The 18,092-nt window shown below is 52.8% G+C and overlaps 1 protein-coding gene across 1 annotated transcript in view; it reads left to right on the forward strand.

Annotated features, from left to right (window-relative positions):
* Positions 1-18,092, forward strand: part of SHB (SH2 domain containing adaptor protein B) — a 137,381-nt gene that overhangs the window by 100,941 nt on the left and 18,348 nt on the right. Inside the window, exons 4-5 of the mRNA XM_039234747.1 lie at positions 6,544-6,715; positions 11,754-11,873. Coding sequence (XP_039090678.1) covers positions 6,544-6,715; positions 11,754-11,873 — 292 coding nt within the window. The remainder of the gene's footprint in view (positions 1-6,543; positions 6,716-11,753; positions 11,874-18,092) is intronic.

Here is an 18,092-nt window from a genome sequence, read left to right on the forward strand (position 1 = left end):
GAACGTGTGTTTAGAAAGTTGAAGCGGCAAAGACCATTGTCATGGGAACAGAGTTTCAGTCTGTTGCGAGTATTTACACATTGTGAAAGTCTAGGGTGTTTCTGGAGGCTCCAGGGGTCACGTGGTCCACCCCAGCTCCCCAGACCACTGCACTGCCTCTTCCTTGCCCCCTCTTGAGGGCTCACGTCTGCCTGGGAAGCAGCCCCTTGTATGCTTCTCCACCCCTGCCCTCCCTGCTCCCTTCTCCCCTCACACACACATATATTAGCATTGAGGCCCAGCTATTGGCAGAATGGAAGCATCAGTGCCAAGACTGTGCAGAAGGGGTGCCTTGGACACATTCATTCTATTCCCTGTGCCCTTGTGTTTTTAGGGCCCTGTATTTCCCTGAGCCCCTTGTGGTTTACAGAAATGACCCATATTCATTTCCCCTTCATCCACTGAAGGCCTAAAGATGCCTCTTCGGTGGGCTGAGAACTCCTCGCAAGGCCTTGTTTTCAGTTGTCTAATCCTCATTGCCTCTGCTTACCAGACTGTCCAGCATGGATAACTGGGAGGGTCAGAGACTGCTACTACTACTGACTACCTCCACAGTCCTTTACAGTATAGGTATTGTCAACCCTGTTTTACAGAAGAGATAGCTAAGGTTCAGAGAGGTTTAGAAACTTGCCCAACGTCACACAGTAAGGGCAGATTCAAACATGGGTCTTTCTAACTCCATAGTCCACGCTCTTTTCATGATGCCGAGCCGCTATCGTTCCTCCATTCCCTGGCCTTGGGGCAGCCCATCAGCCGTTCTTTAAAGTCAGCCGCCACATGCTGGCTGTGCAGAGGTCCAAAGGAGGCTGAGGTATGAGGCCCAATCTCCATCTGGTTCTGAAAAGACACCTACCCACCATACTACTAAGAGACTGGGGTGGGATTAGACAATGGCAGAGACTGGGGTTGCAGGGCACAGAAGAGGAGAAGGGAATACTACATGGAGGGTCTAGGTCAAAACCTCCCCTAGGAGGTAGCATTGGAGCTTTAAAGAATAGCTGGGATTTGTGCATCTCCAAATGGTGAAGAAAGGGATTCTAGAGGGCAGGCAAGGCAAGGCAAAGGTCTAGGGGCAGATGGTGGATTTGGGAATTGAGAGAGAGCAGGGGAGGGGCAGGGAGAGAGAATCCCAAGCAGGCTCTGCACTATCAGCACAAAGCCCAACATGGGGCTCAATCTCATGACCTGTGCCGAAACCAAGAGCCAGTCACTTAACTGACCAAGCCACCCAGGCAACTGTAGGGGACTAGCCTTTCTCTGTGACTGGAGCCAAGGGCTGGATGTGGATCCCAGAGGGAGTTTGTAGGGGGAAGATGGGTCCAGAAGGTTGGACTAAAGTCCAAGTCACTGAGGATCTTGAGCACTAGAGTGAAGTGTCTGCCCTCCATCCATGGGCACTGGGAGCCAGCAAGGGTTCGTGAGCCCGGCAGAGCTGCGCTTTAGAGACTTACTGGCTTTTTGGAACTTGTTTTCTTTCTCTGTCCAGCCCTGAAGGATAAACAAGAGGGAGCTGGACCCTGAAGGAGCACATTTATTTCATCTAAGCAAACATTTACTAAATACCATCTCCTTAACAAGCACTACCTTCGGGTTAGGGGCAAACGAGATTGGAGAGGGAAAAGAGAAAGAAAATAAATCCCAGGCGCTCCCCACAGAACACCCATGCTGACTGGGGAAGAGTGGGAGGGGTACCCATGGAGCTGTGCCAAGTGCTTCTGGGGAGGAAGGGTCTCCCAGCAGGCAGTATCACAGGAGGCTTTGTGGAGGGGTAACCTTTTGCCAGGTCTTGGAACCTTCTAGATGTCATAGAGATGGAGCAGGGGGGTGGTCATCCCAGACCTAGAAGTGGAAAGCACACCACAGACTCATTGAAGGAGGCACAGCCCCTGCCTGACCACAGGGAAGGAGGACTGAGGGGGCCAAGGAGGGGCTGACAGTCATGACTCAGAGGCCTGGGCTCAAGCCTTGCCTCCCCCAACCTCATCCCACCCTTTAGCTTTGAGACCCTTTTAGGTGAGTTCTTCCTCACCTCTGAGTCCCAATCCCTCACCCATCATCACACACAGGGTAGAGGGGCTATTGTGAGAGTCAGAGCCAACGGGGGTGCCTGGGACGCCATCTCGGTTATTGGCAGTGACCAAACACAGGACCAGTTGGCATAAAATCTGTAATGCAAATAGGAGGGGACCACCAGAGTTGGAGGCTAATGCAGAGGGAGGAAAGGCCTCCTGGAAGGGCAGTGCTGGGGGTACCTGAGCTGGGCCTTTAAAGACTGAGACCTGTTGTTAGACCGGAATTTTTGGAAGGGCATTTGGGGCCTCCTCAAATCTCCCACTGCCTCCCAGGGGCTGGTCGTGCCCACCTGAGCCTCCTCTGTCTCCTGCACAAGTCTGACTTCCATTTGTAATTGCCTATAGGTGCAATTAATTAGGTTCTGTCGTTCTAATGACTCACAGGAGTGGCATATTTTTCCTCTAAATGCAGATATTCTTTTGAGGGTTTGTGTCTTTATCTTTTGCAGAAAATCACTAAATTAAAAGAATTGCCATTTTAAATTGCAGATTAAAGAGAAACTTAATTAGAAGGAATGAAAGCAGTTGTGTTTGGAGCTTTTGTTCTTAACATTTTTTTCTTCTTTTGCTGCTGAATCACTGTACTTGCAGTTTGTGTATTTTATTTTAGGTGAAATGATTTGCCTAATTAAGCCTGTCATTTATCACCACCTGTTCCCTCTAAATATATGGCTATATTATTAAGCTTGCAGGCGAATGTATAAATTAATTCAGTGGGGAATTACAGTGTTGACTGGGATGTTATTAGGTTTTATCCAGTTTATCTGGTATGAAAACCAATATTTTTTTCCAATAAAGTGAAACAACAACTCATTAAGCTTCTTCATTCATTAATTGGGCACCGGTTATGTGGCAGGCATGTGTACGGGATAGGAAACAAGGGTAAATGTGGTACAGCCCCTGCCCTTGAGGGTCTGGACACCAGACCAGTAAACTGGCCAGTAGGATGCCATAGACTGAAATCAAGGTGAGTCTGGAGAGGGGATGAGGTCAGAGAAGGCTTCCTGGAAGAGGTGGTCTCTGAAGGCCAAATGGAGTCGGTTAGGTGGAGAGGCTGTAGAAGGTTGTGGGGTTGTGGCCATTTAGGCAGAAGAATGGCCTGGAAGTGGTCGTGGTGCAGACTGAAGCTGGACAGGCAGCCAAGTCAGTGGCTGTGCTGAAGGGCTGGGGTTCTTTCTGCGATCAGTGTTCCATACTCCATGCCTGTCCTCACTTTCTGTGCCAGGGGGTATGTGGTGGGATTTTATATTGACAGAAATCTCCGGATTCTAATTTTAGTCTGAGGTGAACATGTCTTAAAATTCATCGGGTCTCTCCTTCTCTTTAGCCTGTGGCAAAAGTAAACCTAGAGTGTCATCTTCCCCCCAACCTCTTCCCACATCATGCCACTTCCCTGCCCACCTCAGCACTCATAGCCCCCATGGGACAGAGGTCTGCTGTGCGGCCCCCTCTCCATTCCTGACAGTCTCAGTTAGCAGAGGGGAGGACCGTGGAAAAGGTCACACTGGTCCTGTGGTCCCTGGCCCCCCTCTCCTGCTGTGCCCCAGGTCTCCTGTCAGTGGAGCGTCAGAAAGAGGTCTTTGCTGGCTCAGCCCATGAGTAGTCAAGTCCTAATGGAGTCATCTCTTAACATCCCTCCCATCCCTGAGGTACTCAGCCTCCCTGACTTTCCCTAACTCATCTCCCTGCCTCCCTGTTTGCCCCCCACATCCCTTCTCTAAAACTCAATCTGAGAATGGCATTCCCTGATTGACACATCCATAGGATCAAGACCCAGCTCATTAGAAAAGGGCTGTGTGACCAGGTACTCACCCCTGCCCAAGGTCACCATCCAGAGCTCTGCAAGGCAAGTGGCTCACGTCTTCCTAACCCCTCCACCCAAGAACACATACACCATTTGACTAGTTGCCATGAGGGCTGGAGGGTTCAGCTAGAGCCCTGGTGGGAGAGCCAGGTGCCTGGAAAGCCAGGCAGAGGCCCATGGTGACATGTGCCAGGACCCCAGCTCTGGGCTTTCCCCGCTTTACTACCACTACCTGGGTGAAAGTCCAGGCTATTGGCCAGATGGAAGAGGATTCTCTCAGACACCCAGCCCCAGGACCTGTTCCTTAGAAGAGCCTTGTCATTGCTATCTGTCCCCTCCCCACACTGCCAGTCCTGGCCTCACAGCCTGTCAGTGTCTCTAGGTTAGAGTTTGGCCTCTGTCCTGCTTCACGAATTTTAATTATAATTTTCTGTGAGTCCTCACCTCCTGGAGAATGCCAGCCCTGTCCCTCTAGTGCTCAGCCCAAAAGCCTGTAGCCTGTCGGTCCTCTTTCCCCCACACTCCACTGGGAACACCACTGGGAACACACAGACAAGCCCTGCTGGCCTGGCCTGCAGTAGTGTCCTCAATGCTCTCCTTATGCACCTCTCTCTCTCATTTATAAACTTTTTAAAGAGCAGTTTTCGGTTCACAGCTAAATTGAGCAGAAAGTGCAGGGGGTTCCCACAAACCCCCGTCCTCCATCTCTTCAACACAGCAGTCCTATTCAAAAGTGCCAGGTCAAAACCCTCCCCATCAAAACATCAGAATGACTCTCCATTTCTCTCGGAATAAAACCAAAGTCCTTTGCAAGATGCCACCCTCCATTCCCGCTGGCCTGTGTTGTTTCTGTCGCCCATGGCATGTTCCCACCTCAGGGTCCTTGACCATGCTCTTCCCTCTGCCTGGAATGTCCTTCCCCCAGGCTTTCTTCATGCAGTTACAGCAGCTGGTAGGCATGCCGTAGCTCAGATGTAGCTCCCTTATCGTGTCTCTTTCTGCCGGGACTCTAAAATCCTCCGGGAGGGATTTCTGTCATTTGCTCACTGCTCCTTCTCCATCTCTGACCTTGCCTGGCACATGATAGTGAGTGTTGAGGAGTGGGGTCGGTTGATGGACAGGCTGCCGGCCTCCCCTGCAGTCATGATGTGAGTGAGCACGCACACATGGGTCCAGCATGTCCAGAGCCTTCCATAGGCAGGAACCTCCCTTCCCATTGTTTTCCATAGTGGTTAATGCAGAAAAGTGTCTTGGAGTGTTGGAAATGCTTTGCAGTCCTGATGGAGGATCTTGTGGAGACCTAGATCAAGTTCATCCACATTCCACGCCCCCACGGTCAGAGCTGGGGTTTCCCACCACCCCCTGTGAGTGATTGCCATGAGTCTGGCCAGGGCAGAGGATGGCTCACTACATCTGTGCTTGCTCTTTGGAGAGGAGGTTCCCCCACTGTGTGTCCGTGGGCCTGCGGCTTGTTCGCCAGGCCCTGGCCCAGGTCACTCAGCACTCTGTGTGCTAGGCCCTTAGGAGGTTATTCTGTCATCTGGTGTTCACAGTAATGTGGTGAGATGGGAAATGGGGCCTCAGAGAAGTTGAGTAACTTGGCCAAGTCACATAGCTAGCCACTGACAGTCTTGGGAGAGGAACTCAGTTCGATTTGGAAGCTTATGTGAAGTACCTGGTACGGTGTCCGCACTGAGCAGATGTGCTAATAATAAAAGTAAATATTTATAATAACATTGAGCATAACTACATGCCAGGTGCTGTGCTAAAATCTCAGTGATACCACCTGCTTGAACCCTCACAACAACCCCATGAGGTAGAGACAGTTACCATCCCCTTCAGAGAAGGAAACTGAAGTCCGGAGAGATAGCTTGCAAGGTGGACTAACTGATCTCTCGGAACACTTCTGGCAACTCCAGGTTCAACTCAGTTTTTTCTTCCCTTTGTGGGGTATCTCCAGGGTCCTGCGCTTGAGAGGCATCCTCCCCAAGCCTGTGAGGGTGCATGATGCTCCCACAAGGCCCAGAGCTGGGAGGAAGCATACGGCAAGGCTGGCCCCCGTGCTGTGTGCCTCTTCAGCCTCGCCTGGCTGCTGGGTGTGGGACAGGGCTCTCTGCGTGTGGGCCCCATGCAGAGGGCACTGAATGAAGAGGAGCAGACATGGGGGATGGTCCATGACCCTTGACTGGAACTCTGTAGGGTTATCCCGGGAGAAAGGGAACAGATGTGGCCAGTGTGCCCTGAAGGGGATGGGAGTATAGGAGAAGAGCCACTGGGAGGCAGAAATAAGGAACCCTGCCCCCCTGAGAACTATCCAGGGGACTGAGCCCTTGTGGGAGTGCCATGTCCTCTTTGCTGGGGATTGCAGGGATGTCCTTCGGGGATAAGGCTGAGCTCAGTGGCCTCTGGAGGGACACTCAGCCAGCCCCTTGAATGCACCATCTGGCTCTGACAACACCTGTTGTAGGAAAGTCAAGTCTCTTGAGCCATGTTCGTTCATTGCCTGGAGTTCTTCCCCCTGTGAATCGTAAAGCCCCAGTGAAAGCAGTAGACTATTAACCCACTGTGCACCTCCCAGTAAACTCGGATGGCACTCTGATGACCATGCACTTTCTTTCTCCCCCACAGCCCAGTTTAATGGCAACGAGAAACGGCAATCATCTCCCTCGCCTTCCCGGGACCGGCGGCGCCAGCTTCGAGCTCCTGGAGGGGGCTTTAAGCCCATCAAGCATGGGAGCCCTGAGTTTTGTGGGATCTTGGGCGAAAGAGTGGATCCTGCTGTCCCCCTGGAAAAGCAAATGTAAGTTCTAAGGGAGCAAGGCACAGCCTCAGTCATTGTTCATACAGTCATTGTTAAGGCTGAGAGAAGGTCAAGGCCACCATCAAGCCAGTGGCTGATGGGATTAGGATACAGGTCTCCTGATCCTTTAACCCATGCTTTTTCTCTTCATACCATATCACTACCTTTCCTTTGGATAATTATACATTAGATTCATTTTCTAGCTACGTTGATAGTTTTGCCTCACATCTGCTTGGCATTTGTTGGGCAAGGATTTCACACTCTAGATTTGGGTTTTCTCAGCCTCTTTGCCTTGAGATTTCCCACCTCATGACCCAGTCCCGTCCCTACTGACCCCTTCCCTCCCTGCTCTTCCCCAACACTGTTACCCCTCCCTCTGACCATGGTGATCACCTCCCTTCTCACTGTGTGCATGCCCCTGCTCTGCTCTGCTTTGCAACCTTCAGTGGCTCCCCCTCACCTCCAGGATAAAATCTCAGCTCCCTAGCCTGCCACTCACTCTGTGAATTGCCCCCAGACTGCTTCTTCAGTTGCTCGCCATTCCATATACCTGGACTAAAGCGAGTTTCTCCAGGTACTTGCTAAATCAGGTCCTGGATCTTGTGTTGATACCTTCAGGTGTATCATACTCTTAACCAACAAATGTGTGACAAAGGGGGTTATCCCCATTGCATAGATGGAAAGTCAGGACTCCAGGAGGTACATGGCCTTGTCTGGATGTCACAGCTCAACAGTGCAGAGGCAGGATTGGAACTCCAGCCCTGTAACTTGACCTCACACTCTCCCCTTACTCACCTCTCCTCGGACACAGACTCTTGTCCCTCAGCACAGCCTGCAGTGCGTCCCTCACAGGAAATGCTCACTTGGTGAGCAGGATTTTCCAAATGATGTCATGTGCCGTGCGCCCCCTTTTCAGCACATGTTGTCATCTGGGAGGAGGTGTGCAGCCTCCTCTGTGACCCCCCCCCATGCCTGCTGTACCGAGCACGTGAGGAAGCGCTCCCAGTGGGCATCTTTGCTAACTCTCACAGCCACCCAGATTGGGTGGTAGGTTTTGCTTATTTCTGATCACTGTGTACTTTTTAATCAACAAGCAAAATACTATTCAGAGATAGCTGGGCTCTATTCAGCCTGCATCCTGACCGTTTCCACCTAATGTCCCCTTCTAGCTCCCGCCCCTGTCGGAATATAAGCTCTGTGAGGGCACTGCATCCTCAGTGCTTTAGAACAGCACCTGGCACGTAATAGGTGCTCAAAAAATAGTTGTTCAGGAAATGGATGAAGTCCCCAAAGAGATGTCAGTGCTGTCTCTTTCCCTTCCATCACCTCCCATTCTCTCTCAACACAGTAGACGGCTCCCTCCTTTGAAGATAGGCTCTGCTCCTGGTTTTCCTCCTGCCTCCCCTGGCCACCTCTTCTGTCTCCCCAACCGGCTCCTCGCCTCACTCAGCTTGACCTGAGGGTGGGACGGTCTGGGGCTGGGTTTCCAGCTACATGTTCTCCCTGGGTAGTCTCCTCAGGATCCTGGTAGTGAGTCAGCAGTGCCACACACCTCCTGGAAGTCCCGACTCCTACATCCAGCTGCCATCTTGGCATCTCCACTTGGCTGACAAGTGGGCATCTCAAATTTAGTATGTTTAAAACTGGGCTCCTGATCTTCTCCGGACACTTGCTCCTCCCCCAGCTTCCCCACCTCCATAAACAGCATCATATCTACCTACTTCCTCGAGCCCCCAATCTGGAGTCCTCTTGGATTCCTTGTTTGGCCTTACGCCAGCATCTAATGCATTACTGAGTTCTGCTAGTTCTACACCCAGAATCACAGGCTGAATCCATCTGTTCCTCTTTGTCTCCGAGCCACCTCCCATCGGGACCACTGCGGAAGCCCCTACCTTGTCTCCCACTTCACTGCCCCTCTTGGCCCCTCTTCAGGGTAACCCGGTTGGCCTTTTGTAAGACCATCGAGAGCAAGTCTCAGCCTCTTTTTAAAACACATTGCCCTCTGCTATGCTTAGAATGAAATCAGACTTCTTCCCTTGTTCACAAGGCCTCGGGGAATTAGGCTCTGCCTCCCTTTACACTCTCATCCTGTACCACTCCCCATGCTCACAGTGCTGGGCTGGGCCATTCTTGCTGCCTTTCTGCTCTCTGAACTCCCCAAGCGCCTTCCTACATTAGGACCCTTGCACTTGCTGGTTCCTCTGCAGAGGACATGTTTTCTTTGGCTCCTTACGTGATTGGCTCCTTCTCACGATACAGATTCTCAGGTCAGATATCATCTCCTTGGGAGCCTCCCCTCTCTGTTCATTCTAACTTAGGCACTTCCCGTGCCCCGGTCACTGCCTATCACAAACTCAGGATTCCTACATAGCAGTTGTCACTTTCTGAAATTGTGTCCTTAATCTGTTTGTTGGCTCTCCCTCTTTCCTCCATCAGCCCCATGAGATCAAGGATGTAGTCAGTGGTGAGTAAATATTGGATGAGCTAATAGGTAATGCATAGGCTGAATGGCAGTGGTTGAGTCTTCTTAATCCCCCGGATTCTGGCATGACTGGCCAGCCCCGCAAAGTCCTGCACTTTATAGCCTCCTGCCTAGATCCTGTTTGCAATCCAAGCAGAGCCTGCTTGGGCCCAGCAGTTGGCCCTCAGCCCCCCATGGGACTACCCAGGCCCACCCTGTTTCCTGGTGGCCAACCTCATGCCAAAAAGGCTGGCCAGCGGCTGGCCCTGATCCCGATTGTGTCCTTTGGCCCTTCATTCCAAACTGCCTGGGTCTCCTTTGAATCTCGACCCGAGTCCCTGCCTTTCTCTCAGCGTGTGGTAGCTGGGGCAGCCGGGAAGGAGCCAGCAGCTCATCCTGTTTACCCACCAAGGATTACCTTTAACCAGGATCCCGAGTCCCCGGAGGCCCATCGGTTATCAGCTCAGCCCCTGTGCTCAGCCAGGGGCGGAGGGTGGGCGGCACTTCCCCGGAGACTTCATCTAGGCCTTTCCCTGAGGATGGCTCTGCTTCACGTGGCTGGAACTTGTTTTCCTACTAAAACAACATGTTTGTCAGATCACTGAGGGAGTGTTACACAGGTGAAATTTCCTGGAAAATGACTTTGCCAAGTCTGTTAACTCTTAGTTCTAAAGTCCATTCCATCCTTGTCTGGCCATTTCCCCAAGCTACAGTCATGTATCCCTTCCAACGTGTGGTTTCAGCCCTCACATCCCTGGACGTGCTCTAATTACGGGAGCCTGTATTCCTCTTCATTTCTCTTTACATCTAGAAAAGAAGGTGGATCTGTGCTTCCCCTGCCCCTTCCCTTGGTGAGTCTCCCCTGCAGATATCCAGCCCCAGAGCTGACCTGCTGTGAGTGATCGCCTCCTCAGTGGTCAGTGACTCACTCACATGCTCATTGGGCAGGGACACTCGGCATCTGCTCTCCCACCCTCGCTTTCCTGAAGCAGGTTGGGTCTTGAGGTTATAATTATGTCATCGCCACCACTGCAGCTAACCATTCAAAACTCTGCTTTGTAAATGGCAGAAAGTGTGCGGTGAAAGGCAGTGCCATGTTTTTCCCTCAGCACAATGCCTGTAACAGAACTCCAGAGGCACTGTTTGCAGGGCACCCCTGGGCCAGGACCAGGAGGCAGCAGCATCCCTGCTTACACCCGGGAATTTGAAATGCAGCCTACGGGTGGGCAGCAGCCTGAATAACAATAGTTGGGGGAGTTCCCCATGGCCAACTGCAAGTTCAGTCTCTTTCTGCAGATGCTGGAAACTGCCATTTATTGAGCCTCACCCCACACCAGCCTCTGCATAAGCCCTCCTATGCATCATCTCATTTAATCCTCACCCCCCAAGTGACCCTAACCCGATAGAGTAATGAGGTGCAGCCAGGTTTGGCCACTTGTCCCTGACTGCCCGACTGGCGAGTGGCAGAGTGGTCTGTGCCTCTGTGCCCATCCCGCACCTATGGTTCTCTTCCTGGTCCTGTCTCCCCACCTTCCCACTGCCCCTGCCCCTTAGAGACCGTGATGTAAGCAGAAGTGCATTCTGGGTAGACCCACTGACGACCCATCTTGTGATCTTCACTCTTCCTCTAAAATTTTATTTTCAAATCTCCCAATCTCGAAAATCAGTTGTTCGTCTTTTGTCCTGCAGCCAGGGGCCTTAGTCAGGTTGTCTGCCAGTCCACCCCTCCCTTCTGATTCTGCCCCTCACCATATGATGTCCAGAAGCAGTGATGCCAGGCTTCCCACTGCCCCAGCCGATGCCAGATTTGCTTGACAGGAACACTGGTGTGGCTTCCCCACCCAACTGTCTGCTGTCCTGAGTGACAAGCGCCCCCCACTTGTCCCGCAGATGCCACAGAGAGTCAGCATGTGTCCCTCCTGGCAGTATTCTCTGATGGTCTCCATGTCACTCAAGATGAAGAAAGCCAGGGTCCTCTCATTGCACACAGGCCCCAAGACCAGCCCTGCCTGGTGGCCTCGTGGGTCGCACTGCCCACCCCTCCCCTTTGGCTCTCTGCAGCTGTGCTGGCCTCCTTGCTGTTTCCCAAGCACATCGGGCATTCCTGCCTCGGGCCTTTGCCTTTGCCACCCCTCCCTCTGCCAGAAACTCTCTCTTCCAGTTACCATCCTTTGTGGCTTCCTCACTTACCTCCTTCAGGTCCACACTGAAAATGTTGCTCTCTCCGGAAAGCCTCCCTGTCTCCTGCTTAAAATAGCAGTCCCTACACAAGCTCCAAACCACACTGCCCTGCTTCATGTCCTCTGTAGCACCTATACTGTTGTGCAAGCCCCGTGAGGGAGGAGGCTGCAGGCTTGCTCACTGCTCTCTCCCCAGGGTCAGGCGTGTGGCACATACTCAGCGGTTCCGTACCGAATGACTAAATGCACAGTCACCTACCTGCCTTGTGACGAGGGGGCTGGGACATGCCAGCTGCCCTCTAACGGGGCTGAGCCTCCCCAAGGAGGAGTTTGCGACGGTGTCAGCTCTGGGGGGTCCCTGTCCTCGCTGGGTTCTGACCGTCTCTCTTCTCTCCAGCTGGTATCACGGAGCCATCAGCAGAGGAGACGCCGAGAACCTTCTGCGGCTCTGCAAAGAGTGCAGCTACCTTGTCCGGAACAGCCAGACCAGCAAACACGACTATTCCCTCTCCCTGAAGTGAGTACAGCCTCGCCCACCCCCCTCAGCCCTCCTCAGCAGCCTCGAGTGAAGCGCTGATTTGGGCGGGTCTGATTTTTACGTGTGTCACAAAGGTTGTGAGGAGTGCTGGGAAGAGCCAGGAAGAATCCCACCGGTGTTCTCATCTTTGGCTGCTCTGTAAACTGTTGGGCTTTCTGACCCATGAAACATCGCTGTTGAGATAGGCAGCCCCAAAACAAGAAAAGGGTTTTTTGCTCGAGTGCTTCCTCATTCAGTGCTGTTGCTGAATGGGACCCAACAGATTATCTAAAACCCATGTTACAGATAGGAAAACTGAGGCCTAGAGAGGGGAAGGATTTCTCAAGGAAATATAGAGAGCTAGTGATAGAATTGGGGTTTAAGAAACTCAGGCCCATTTGCCAGCACAGACCCCTGGGAACAGTGAAGCCCTCTGCGTGGCTGACTCTCTGCTCTGCTCACCGTTCTTAGAGCATGTGATAGAGAGAGGGCTTGCTGTGACGTGGCTGTCAGCCATGTGGACAGTAGCAGCAGTGCAGCCACAGAATGAGAATGAGAGACTGGCCTGCACTCTGCACTCAGGACGGAGCCTACCCTGTCTGCTGGGCTCTGCCCTGAGAGGGACCGTGACTGGATGCAGAGCACAGCAGCAAACAGAGGCACTGAAAGTCTGCCTGGGGAAAAAGGATATGTGGGCACATGGTGGGAATCACAAATCTCTCAAGGATTATCAGGGCAGAAGGAGCCGCTGTGGTTGGGGGCCCCCACATGGCAGTTATGGGCAGGCAGATTCCAGCTCAGCAAGAGGAAAAGGTTTCTAACCGTCAGAACTGATCAAGAATTAGATCCATCCAAAGCTGCCTCGAGAGGTAGTGCATGTCTCATCACTGAGGGTGTGCAAACAGAGCTGGATGACCCTCGTCAGGAAGAACATGGAGGGAATTTCTCACCAGCTGAGAGGGCACTTGGGACAAACAGCACCCACATACTTCACTGTCTACCATCAGATCTGTTGGCATAAAGAATCCGTTCAGTTATCTCAGCTGAGAAGATCTCAGTACTAAACTGCAGGGCTGGGAGGCTGGACTGGCAGTGAGCACAGTCAGAGACCCCTCTGCGGAGGGCAGGGGGGCAGGTGCACATCACCGGCCATTCTGACAGGGACCAGGGTCCTCACCTGTCTGCTGCTGCATGCAGCCCCACTCCCTCCCTCACTGTCCAAGGTAACTGAGCAACCCAGGTGCTCTTAAGTGATTCTTCCAGATCTCCACACCCCACCCCACTTCCTACCCCCTGCCTCAAGGTGAACTGTGCTTTTCTGGGCTTCGAGAGGTAAAGGTGGCAGGTGACATCAGAGATGGGATTCCCACGTCACTGCCCTTCCACGCTGACCGAGGCAGCCCACCCACCCCCTGTGCTTCCTCAGTGCAGCACTCATGGCGCTGCCAGTCTGCGTTCCTCTGTGAATCTCTTCCCTCCTGGAATCTGGGACCTGGCCAGAAGGGTGTTCCCAAAATCACTGATTGAGTGCAGCCAGGAAGGGGGGTGGGGTAGAGCACCCCATACCAGTCCCAGCTAAGCCTCTGCACTAGGCGGGCCGGACCCCTTGGGGACTCCAGCACAGCTCTGCCTACACAGGAACAGTAGCCTCCTGAGTGCCCAGGATGTGTCACAGCTGAGGCACCAACATGGGGCCATATAAGGAATCTCAAGCCAGTTGCAGAAGTAACCCTACCAACACCTGCAGGATCCAATTCTCAGTCTCCTGTGAAGTGTGCCCAGTTATGCAAACGGGCCTAAAATCCACCTCCTGGGTGGGTCTTTAGAAGAGTCCCTCACGGCCCCAAGAGTGCAATTCCTTGAGACCGTTAAGACCACTCCAGAGGGATGGACGGCCCCTCGCTTCTGTTTTCACAGGCTTATCGTCCTGTGTGCAGGGCTACGTGCAGTGGAGAGAGCAGGGGGCAGGCTTCCCCACTCCACAGCTTTATGGCCTGGGCAGTCGTGTCACTTTTTCAAGCGCTCTCTGTGCACAGGGGATGACGATGCTCTTCTTACAGAGGGGAAGCATCTCTAACCCAGCCAGTGCGGTGTCAACATCATCTTATATTATTCTCACCCTGCCCCTGCTTTCCCAGGCTGACCCCATGGTTTCATTGAAAGCTGCTTTTAAGGGCAGCGGAGAGAACCTGTTGTCCAGAGTTCTGGACAGGAGTCCTGACCTGCCACTCACTGTTCACTGTGTAACCTTGGACAAGTTCCTTCCTTCTGGGACCCAGCACCCACATCTTACAGTGGGATGATGTCTGATGGTTGCTGAGGACACCCCCACCTATTACACTGAAGTGTCTCTGACTCCCCGGATTTCCTGTTTCCATGGGCTCAGCCTCCCTTTGTCTTTGGAGCACTTTGGAGAGATCCCCTGCCCCTTTCAAGCCAGGGAGAAGGTGGAGGAGACTGAAAGCCAGGCCAGCACCCCACATAAGAACACTCTACCATCAGGTCTGAGGTAGGATGACTGGTCTCTGCCCACAGGTGCTGGAAGTTTAGCTTTGCATGCTTGTCTAGAACCGTAAGATCCCAAAGGCCAGATGAGTGGTCTCACTTGGCCAGATTTCCCTTGAAGAAGCCCAGAAATGAGGAGGTGAGCTGGGCTGTCCCGTGGCTGGGCAGGGCAGCCTGCTAAGGGGAAGTGAGCTTGTTTTCCAGAGTGGCCCTAGTTCACAATAACCAGTCCGGGAGCCAGCCAGGGGGTGACACCTGGCATTAAGCACCTTGACCACAAATTGAATGGCCCTGGTACTGAATGTCACTGCTGCTTGGGACAGGTGCCAGCTTTGCCAGCCACCACGTGAGGTGCCAAGTCTCTCAGATCCCCAAGGCCTGCCTCGTAGGGGCAGGGTAGGATAGGCCTTTCCCATGCATGGTGTTGTCAGGAGCATGGTGGAAATTGACTTTGGAATTCCAGCTATGTCTTCATGTGCACCTTGAGTCCTGCTGTGAGGATGTTCTAGTGTGGAGAAAGGTTTTGGGGGAATCCAGCCTCAGATGACAGCCCTCCACCTCTTCCATCCTTCTCTCAGCAGATATTTACCAGAACCCACTGTACCAGGCACTGGGCAGAGCAGCATAGAGAGCCGAAAGGAGAACAGCTCAGCTTAGGCCACAGGAGCTCACAGCCTGGGCCTTGTTACAGGCAGGTTTGCACAAAGGGCCTTGGGGACCTGGAGTTGGCACAGGGGTGGGCAGTCCTGCCGTGGAGGCGGTTAGGAGAAGCTGCAGGTGCACTTGAGCCTTAAAGAGAGGGTAAGTGGTCCCCAGGCAGGGGCGGCTAGGGGGATCTCAGGTGGCAGGGGCAGCCCAGGCAAAGCCCTAGAGATGCAGAAGGCAGCTATTGGCAGGCCTTGTGCCTGCCTCACAAAGGAGTTGAGACTTAATTTTTAGTGATGGAGTCACTAAAGTACAGAGTCCACTCTCAAGGACCTGCCTTTATGCTTTAACCTCATTTCTTGATCCTGTCTCCCTGCGTATCTGCAGCACCTTACATCTTAGTAGGCCTTCATATTTGCCTTAGAACAGCCCCACAGGTGGCTAGGGCAAACAGAGAGCATCATCCTTTTCATTTTAGGGTAAAGGCAGCTGAATGAACTTCCAAGACTAGAGGGGAGCCCACAGACCCCCAGTCCAGTCTCTTCCCACCCTTCTCAAGCAGTCCTTATACCAGGTCAGAGGTCGTCTGGAATTACCTTAGAGGCCTGTCTGGTCCAGCCTTTCCTTCATGGGTGGCGAGACTCAGACCCAGGGGGGGTTTGTGATTGACCTCAAGGCTACCGAGGTGGCAGTTGACCACACCGACAATCGAGACGGTGACTGTTTCCCACAGTGGGGACCGGCTCAAGCTGCCACCCATCTGCCCCTCAACCAAACGCTCCCTGTACTCACAGCGATCCAGAATGGCGCTTGTGCTCCCCACCTCACTGCCTGTAGATCCCCGGCCTGGCAGACATCCCCTACCTGTGGCACAGTCTTACAGAGATCCTGCCTAGCTGCTTTGGAGCACGGCCCTTATCCCCTCCTCCCAGCGGAGGCCTCCCTCTTCCCAGTCTCCAGCCTGACTTGGAGGCAGCGGGCCCTTAGGCTTCTTCCCAGCTGCTAGCAGACACATTGGCCTTTCAGAACACTCACTCCACCCTCAGGGAATCAAGAGGTTGAACGTTTAGATATTGGTAAGAAAACACCACACTCTAACAACTTCCTGTCTGGAAAGGCAAGCAGTGGGGGAAAGGGATGAAAAGTCAAAAAATCTCATTAAAAAGGTTCTTCAGGCACTTTGGACTACGAATGACTTTTTGCAAGTTCCAGTTTCATGAGTTTTTGCAAAGGAATCTGGACAAGATGAGGAAAATGGATCTTCAGAGACTGGAGGGCTTGCAGCCAGTGGGGGCAGGGAGGCAGGATGAGTACCAGGGCTCCCCTCCCCATGTGCTGGGCAGGTTCTGCCTGCACTGGGCCCATCCCTGGGAGCGGGCAGACTGGCATTTCAGGGCCTCACAGGGATGTCGCTACTCCTTTGGCAAGGCCCTGGCCCTGGCTTTCTATAGGCAGTGAAAGTCCCAACTCCAGTGGGGGACATGACCCCTAAAAACCCCCACAAGCAGATCATCAGCTTTCAACTCCCCAGAGGCAAACCTCACAGCACCCTTGTAAAAGTGGCCCAGATTCTGACCTCAGGAGACACTTCTGGGGTCTGGCTTATTTCCATCAGGTTGCAGCTCAGTCTTGATCGTTCAGGAGCCTTCCTCATCCCCTGTAAGTTCTGCCCCACTGAGCATCAGTTATGTACTGGACTCTAGCCCTCCAGGAGTTCATAGCCAGAGAGGACAAGATATTTACACCTATTGACTCATACACTCACGGGACTACTTGAGGGCCACCCAAGGCAGAAAATGCTCAGGGTTGTGAAAGGGAAGGCACCCAAAGAACGGGGTATTTGTAGGACGATCAGGTCATCCTACAGACGCGCAGAGAGGGCGGCCCAAGCAGAGGCTGGGAAGTGGAGACTTGTGTCAGAACAACAAATAACACTTCAGCGGGAGCTGAGAAGAGAGAGACACAGTCGTAGTCGCCAAGCTGAGGAATTTGAGTTCCATTCTCTAAGGTAGGGGGCATCATCCCTGAAGGTTTGGAGCAAGGTGCAGCCATGTCCTCAGCTTTATTCTAGAACCATTTGTGAACCGGGATGCACCATGAGCATTGTTCAGGAAGGGCCACCGCTTCTGCCTCCCTCGGCCCTCCTGAGCCCTCCTTTCCCTCCATGTCCCACACACATGCCACTCAAGCTAACATGATCCAGCTCTTTTCAAGATGTAGAGGGAAGAACATGGGCTCTGCAGTCAAAGAAACTGAACAGTTTAAAGATTCAAAGAGTTTGAATCCTGTCTCCATCTTTTACTTGCTGTGTGATGCTATGCACGTGACATTTACTTGTCTGATCACTGCTCAGAAAACCACGTGGGCCACTCTCATAAAGCTGTTGCAAGAAGTAATGTGGCTCTGCAGTTTCACCCTATGATGGCCCACAGCATGTATTCGTATATGTCTTCCTCCTGCCACCGCTAAACGAAGGACTGGGATTTGATTCGTACATTTGCTTCCAGGTTAAGGGCTCCACAGTTAGGGAGAAGTACCTTTCCCCTAGGTTCCAAGGATGATGGGAAGACTCAGCCCCATCTCCTTCTCCAAGGAGGAGAGGAGGAAGTGGGACAATTTATCAAGAACATACCTCTTGCGCTTATCGCTTAGGGACACCCGCCTGGTTCCTGCTTGGAGCGGCACGTTTGTGCCGATGGCTGGGCAGCCAGTCCTCACCACAAATGCTTCCTGGGGCTCTGGCGTGGGGTGTTGGGTTTAGCAGGGCCAGGAGGAGCCAATGGGTTGCATTTCAGGGGTGCTGGGGGCACATTGCTATTAGAGTTGTTTTTCTTTCTTCTCTCCTTTCATTGATTTATATAGTAAAGGAGAGAGTTTTCAAACAGTAGGCATGTCTGGGTCTGGGCAGGCAGGCGAGTGATTAATCTTCGTTTGTTGCTGCTGACAGCTAGGAGCAAGAAATAATAAAGGTTTGCAGGGTGAGGAGGGATGGGGGATGCGGAAAGGCTGCTAACTCTTTGGCCTTTGGCAGGGAGCACGGACTTCACTTCCCTCTACCATCAAAGCACC

This window comes from Hyaena hyaena, unplaced genomic scaffold (genome assembly GCF_003009895.1).
Source record: "Hyaena hyaena isolate Hyena2069 unplaced genomic scaffold, ASM300989v1 scaffold_93, whole genome shotgun sequence".
NCBI classification, from domain to species: domain Eukaryota; kingdom Metazoa; phylum Chordata; class Mammalia; order Carnivora; family Hyaenidae; genus Hyaena; species Hyaena hyaena.